This window comes from Lucilia cuprina, chromosome 6 (genome assembly GCF_022045245.1).
Source record: "Lucilia cuprina isolate Lc7/37 chromosome 6, ASM2204524v1, whole genome shotgun sequence".
In the NCBI taxonomy this organism is placed as follows: Eukaryota; Metazoa; Arthropoda; class Insecta; order Diptera; family Calliphoridae; genus Lucilia; species Lucilia cuprina.
Genome location: NC_060954.1, coordinates 14,572,627 through 14,580,122, shown reverse-complemented (window position 1 = coordinate 14,580,122; position 7,496 = coordinate 14,572,627). Strand labels below are relative to the sequence as shown.

At 29.4% G+C, this 7,496-nt stretch overlaps 1 protein-coding gene across 2 annotated transcripts in view; it reads right to left on the bottom strand.

Moving 5' to 3' along the window:
* Positions 1-4,925: 4,925 nt before the first annotated feature.
* Positions 4,926-7,496, bottom strand: part of LOC111684109 (sodium-dependent nutrient amino acid transporter 1-like) — a 3,387-nt gene continuing 816 nt past the window's right edge. The window contains exons 2-8 of one of the 2 annotated variants that reach the window (XM_023446234.2): positions 7,457-7,496; positions 7,159-7,405; positions 6,613-6,987; positions 6,356-6,545; positions 5,735-6,011; positions 5,489-5,665; positions 4,926-5,423 (exon numbers count right to left, since the gene is read on the bottom strand). The exon at positions 7,457-7,496 is cut by the window's right edge and continues 249 nt beyond it. In XM_023446234.2, coding sequence (XP_023302002.2) covers positions 5,170-5,423; positions 5,489-5,665; positions 5,735-6,011; positions 6,356-6,545; positions 6,613-6,987; positions 7,159-7,405; positions 7,457-7,496 — 1,560 coding nt within the window. In that variant the 3' untranslated portion in view covers positions 4,926-5,169. The remainder of the gene's footprint in view (positions 5,424-5,488; positions 5,666-5,734; positions 6,012-6,355; positions 6,546-6,612; positions 6,988-7,158; positions 7,406-7,456) is intronic. The other variant, XM_046955396.1, reaches the window with a different exon arrangement.

Genomic DNA, 7,496 nt, shown 5'->3' with positions numbered 1-7,496 from the left:
AGCCTTAAGTCTTGACTATAGAATAGTCTATAGTCTGGGCTAAATAATAGTCTATAGCCTGGGCTAAATAATAGTCTATAGTCTGGGCTATAGAATAGTATGTAGCCTCGACTTTAGAATAGTCTGTAGTCTGGACTTTAGAATGGTCCATAGTCTGGACAATAGAATAGTCTATATTCTGAACTATAGAATAGTCTATAGACTGGACTATACAATAGTCTATAGTCTGAACCATAGAAGAGTTTCTAGTCTGGACTATACAATAATCTATAGGGTGAACTATGCAATTAGTGTATAGTCTGGACTATAGAATAGTCTATAGTCTGGACTATAAAATAGTCTGTAGCCTTACTGTAGAATAGCATTTAGTATGGATTTAAGAATAGCCTTTAGTCTGAACTATAGAATAGCCTTTAGTCTTGACTATAGAATAGTCTATAGTCTGGTCTAAATAATAGACTATTGTCTGGACTATAGAATAGTCTGTAGTATGTACTGTGGAATAGTCTTTAGTCTGGTTATAGGATATTCTATAGTCTATTATATTAATTATAATTGTGCATTAGTCGATTTGCGGTTCGCAAACATTTCTCACCTAACTTCATTTCTAAACAGCCACTAAAAGTGTGATAGTTTTGTTTATATAAGCTTAAGTCCAAAATACGACCTCGACATTCATTCATAAAATGATACTATATATCATTATTATTATGGCACTACTTATGTTGTATAGTACAAAACAATTCTAAATTAAGAAGATACTTATCAAAGTTGTTCAAAAATATTCTCAACATTTCATAAAATTAATTATGGGTAAAAATGTTTCCGTCATAAAGACAATAATAATTGGAGCAATTAACCGATACACTACACCGATATATGTTTATGAAGAAGTTATTTTTGATTAAAAATATGTCAGTTTATAGCAACAAATAGTAATAAATCTAAATTGGTAGGAATTATAAAAAAGAATAATGTTTGACTATTACAAAATTCTCCAGATATAAGTATGTATGTAAAATTTTCAAGACAAACAAATTTCGGGTGACTTTAACAAATCAGTTTTATCTTGTCGATATTAAAATTTAGCACTCATCTAATTAAACAATTTCTCTTTCTAAATTTGTGCAATAATTGTCTATCTTTATGTAAATATTATATATGTAGAAACTAAATAAGAATTATATTAGGGTCATTAAAATATTTTTTTGCTTTTTATAAAACACCTATAATAAACATAAAATTGCAAACATTTTATTCTTATCAGTTCTTTTGATAATATCACTTTCAGACGCAACGATAATCAAAATAGTTAAATTTGAGTTGTTAGTATTTAAATTTTGATATGATCATTCTTTAACTTTGAAATCATCTAAACAATCTTGTGAAGCGTTTAAAACCTTTAAATGCAATTAACAGTAAAATAAAATCATAATTTGTATAAATATTTAAATAACGCAGACGTTAAAGTCGAAATAATGTTTGCAGATGTATCCAATTAAAATGACACCCTAAATGATTACAATACACCACCATCCGCTATGAAAAGGAAGATTTAGAACACTTATCAGTCTATAGATGGTCTATAGCAGATACTACAGAATATTCTATAGCCCAGACTATAGACTATTCTATAATCCCTGTACGCCAGACTATAGACTTTTCTAAAGTCCGCATTATAGAATATTCTATAGTCCAGACTATAGACTATTCTATGGTACAGACTATAGACTATTCTATGGTACAGACTATATACTATTCTATGGTACAGACTATAGACTATTCTATAGTCCAGACTATAGATTATTCTACAGTGAAGACTATAGACCAGACTATTCTAAAGTCCAAACTAAAAACTATTCTACAGTCCAGACTATAGACTATTCTATAGTCTAGACTATAGACTATTCTATAGTCTAGACTATAGACTATTCTATAGTCCAGACTATAGACTATTCTATAGTCCAGACTATAGACTATTCTATAGTCCAGACTATAGACTATTCTATAGTCCAGACTATAGACTATTCTATAGTCCAGTCTATAGACTATTCAATAGTCCATACTAAAGACTATTCTATAGCCTAGACTATAGAATATTGAATAGTCCAGACTTTATACTATTCTTTAGTATAAAGTCTGGACTTTTTATAGTCCAGTCTATAGACTATAGACTGATTTATAGTCCAGACTATATATTATTCTATAGTCCAGACTATAGACTATTCTTGATTCTTGAGTTGACGATCTGTCTAGATCACTTTATATCTCTTGTCCGATTGTCCATTACTTCAATACTATTTTCTCCCAAGATCTTTATTTAGAAATAGAATAACTTCAATTACGATTATTCTAAACGGGTGTGGTTAAATGTTTGTTAGGTCACGTGACACACTAATCACCTTTTTTGTTTTTTACTACTATCATAAGTGCTTCGACTTCAAAACAAACCGTTATCCATTTTTAATCGAATTCTATTTAAGTGCAATGAATTTATCACAAAGTAGCTTTTTGAAATATAATATTTACGCAAATCGTGTGATTATGATAACAGAGCAGCGTAAATACTTTTGTCCCTATATAAAGCATATTTCCAAAAATTGTGTTCTTAAAAAATTATTTCAAAAATAGTAAACAATAAATAAGTTTCCATTAAATTTATTTATCCTTATGATTAAATACCAAATTCTATATTTAAAATATTTGATAAAGTAATTGCCTATTTATCAAGAAAATCATAACAAATTAATATTTAATTAACATTTATTTTCTGAACACTCCTACAAATTTTTTTTAACTCTCACCTATAAATGACTAAATATAGAGCTATTAAAGATTTAATTGCTTTTGTCGCAATTTTTTTTTAAATTCTTATCGACATAGAAATATAATATTGGAAAAAGCGTCGCATTTCTTTTAAATTAATTTTAATTAATAGAATTTATTGTAATATTAGTATAAAAACATTTAGTGAGTGATCGGGAATTACTATTAAAGATTTCTTGTTAAGTTTTTCAGACATATTGTATTGCTCTACTTGTCTTGTTTGTTAACTTATCTAAAAACTATTAATAAATAATATTTTATAATCGTTTGAAGTGCAATCTATTTCAACAATAAAAACAAATAAACATTTTTTAACATTAGTAAGAAATGGTGTAGCGCGTTTAAAAACCATATAAGTTAGTGCGGCACCGAACCTTTTAGGCATAAGATCATTAGTAGGTGCACAAACCACAGTATTATTAATAAGTATTGAACTAATAAATTAATTAATTAACTAATTAATTAATTAATAAATTAATTAAATTATTAATAAATTAATTAAATTATTAATTAATTAATTAATTAACTAATTAATTAACTAATTAATTAACTAACTAACTAAATAACTAAATAACTAACTAACTAACTAACTAACTAACTAACTAACTAACTAACTAACTAACTAACTAACTAACTAACTAACTAACTAACTAACTAACTAACTAACTAACTAACTAACTAACTAACTAACTAACTACACTATTCTATAGTTCGGACTATAGACTATTCTATAGTCCAGTCTGTATACTATTCTATAACCAGACTATAAACTATTCTATGGTCTAGACTTCAGACTATACAATATACTATTCTATAGTCCAGACAATATACAATTCTATAGTCCAGACTATAGACTATTCTATAGTCCAGACTATAGACTATTCTATAGTCCAGACTAAAGACTATTCTATAGTCCAGACTATAGACTATTCTATAGTCCAGACTATAGACTATTCTATAGTCCACTATAGACTATTATATTCTGGACTATTCTATAGTCCAGACTATAGACTATTCTATAGTCCAGACTATAGACTATTCTATAGTCCAGACTATAGACTATTCTATAGTCCAGACTATAGACTATTCTATAGTCCAGACTATAGACTATTCTATAGTCCAGACTATAGACTATTCTTTAGTCCAGACTATAGACTATTCTATAGTCCAGATTATAGACTATTCTATATTCCAGAATATAGACTATTCTATAGTCCAGGCTATAGACTATTCTATAGTCCAGACTATAGACTAGTCTATAACTAACCAACTAACTAGACTATTCTATAGTTCGGACTATAGACTATTCTATAGTCCAGTCTGTTTACTATTCTATAACCAGACTATAAACTATTCTATGGTCTAGACTTCAGACTATACAATATACTATTCTATAGTCCAGACAATATACAATTCTATAGTCCAGACTATAGACTATTCTATAGTCCAGACTATAGACTATTCTATAGTCCAGACTATAGACTATTCTATAGTCCAGACTATAGACTATTCTATAGTCCAGACTATAGACTATTCTTTAGTCCAGACTATAGACTATTCTATAGTCCAGATTATAGACTATTCTATATTCCAGACTATAGACTATTCTATAGTCCAGGCTATAGACTATTCTATAGTCCAGACTATAGACTATTCTATAGTCCAGACTATAGACTAGTCTATAACTAACTAACTAACTAATTTCTTATCTATATAAATTACCTTCTTTTGTGGATGACAGCAGTATCTGCCATTCCTATTCATTCAATCATAGGCCAAGACCTCTAGAGATTAAGGCAATGAGGCGAAATATGACTGAATCACTTAATCACGAACTGATAAAAAGGAATTAGAAACTCTTGATGTTCTGGGCATAAAATGCCATATTCGCTGGACTAACTATTTCACTATCGTCTGAATCTGTACGTCTAACTTTGTATAGCTGTGTCCCTAATTCTATAGGCTGCAGAACCTTTGTTGACGTAGTACTCGCTCCACTTATGTAGCAGCATGTTGCTGAACTTCCAGTCTGAAATTAAAATTGTTTTTTCAATAATATCAGTTAAAATATATATAATTACACTAACATAATATAATTTTTATAGATTTCGAAACTTTATTATAGTTCGTTTTTAAATACGTTTTTATTTCTTACTTATACATAAAAAGTTATTAACTAATCAATCTATCGTATATAAAGCTACAAATTCTACGATTTCTGTAATCTAATGATATATTTTATAAATTCTCATTATTCATAACTTTACAACTATTTACAACTAAAGCAAAGTACAAAACTTAATAAACTAATATAGTTTCTATGTAGTATATATGTACTCATATCTAATTGAATATGTTATCATAAAGTTTGAACCAAAATCCGGTTCTTATCACGCCCAACGAGTTAACAATTTCCGATTCTAATGACTGTTTGTAAGATTTTAAAATGGTAGGCTCCAGAGGACCCCAATGTGTGGCTGGTTTAAAAGCATTTTTAATACGATCACAAAGTTTTGATTCTGGTTTCTGATAAATCGTAATACAGCCCCATATTATTAATTGGCCAATGCCAAAGGCAGAAATACAGCAACCTAATACTGAAATCGAATAAAATATGTAAATCGATTATCGTTATCTGGAATCATATAAACTATATATTTACCATAAAGATAATCGGGATATTTAACACCATTATAATCCAAGGGTTTATATTCTACAAATGTATAAATCAATATGGCTGTCATAAAAACAGGAGTAATAACACTCCAGCAAAGTCGGTAATATAGGGAAGTTTTGATATTTAACATAAATTTAATATCTCGACAAATGTTTTTAACACCTAGTTACAAGAATATAAAGGGATTAGTTGGTTATGTATAATTTGGTTATATGTTGTCTGTCTACATACCATATATCCATCCGGCCGATATTAATTCTAATATACCCAGTACAAAGGCCACTATTGTTACACCATAGAAGTCTATATAGTTTAACATAAATTGTCCTCCAGGTGTTACATACATTAGACCAAAACAGTAAGATATTATACATATTACCAGTACTATGCGCCATCTTTTGATTTTGGGAAAGAGTTCAGAGGCCACTGTTATTACACTGGTTATAATGCCGACATTACTGCCGATACCCAAAATAAACATCATCAGAAAAAAGAGGGCAGAGAAAACCTGTAATAATTTTTTAAGGTAAAGGATAGGTTAGTCCATTGGTGAATAAAATAGAATTTTGTTATAAATCGGGAATTTATCGATCCAATCGTTTAAAACCCAGGTCCACTTTTTCAAAAAGGGTGATTATATAAAGGATGAGACGGTATTGAATTAAAAAGGTTTTCTGACCTCATAGTCTTAATAAGGTAGATAGATAGATAGATAGATAGATAGATAGATAGATAGATAGATAGATAGATAGATAGATAGATAGATAGATAGATAGATAGATAGATAGATAGATAGATAGATAGATAGATAGATAGATAGATAGATAGATAGATAAATAAATAAATACTCACTTGTGGCACCATTGTAAATTTCGCTATAGCATCTGGATAGGAAATAAAAGCCAAACCCGGACCACCTTTCACCACACTCCTAATATCTGTGGTACCAGTTTCATGAGCTAAATTGCCCAAAATTCCAAAAATAACAATACCAGAGAGAAGAGATGTAAATGTATCTAAAGAAGTGACGATCGTGCAATCTCTAAAACAATAAAAAAACAATTTTAAATAAATTAATATTAACTCTATAATTAGGACTAATGATTTACCTGCTTATATTATGATCGAAACGATTATAGGAGGCATACATCAGGATAACACCATAACAAACGGTTAACGAGAAAAATACTTGTGTTACTGCCGCATACCAAACACTAGCATCGAGTAGTTTATCCCATTGTGGTCTCAGGAAATATAAAACACCATCAAATGCTCCGGGTAGAGTTAAAGAACGTACCAATAGAATCAACATGATGAGATAAGGAAATAGAGCTAAGAAATAAGCAGCTTTACCGGAAGTCTTAATACCACGTATAACAATGGACATTATGATAACCCAGGAAACGGCTAGCGTGAGAGCTAAATACCAATCGGGGGTACCAATACCATCGTCAATGTTAGGGGTTTCATGTAAAATAACTTTGCTGTTGTGGAAATATAAGGAAATTATGGACCGATTTTAAAAATTTCTTTATCTTAGGGTTCCCTTATAAAAGGGCTACGATTAAACAGTTAACAGTTAACACAGGAGAAGTCGGTTTTATTCCGAACAATTTTTTATATATTAAATAATGTTTAGAACTTTTTAAACTTACAAAAAGTAATGTTCAGCCGATGATTTCTTAATTGTACCGTTTAATGCTTCCGTTATCATTTGACTTTCCGACGAATCCTCGGTATTTATTTTCGAATCAATACACTCAGGACCCCATTCTTCACGACAATAACTCCAAGGTAATACGGAGAAAAATGATAAAATCAAATAGCGTAATGTCAGGCCCATTAGAGAGGCATAATAGGTTGCAATGAAAAAAGTTAAAATAACTTGACCATAACCAATTCCTATTAAAGAAGAATATAATTATAAAGTTAAAAAAATTATAAATAAATTACCTTTCATTATGGGCGAATATTCGAATACTTTGACACTTCC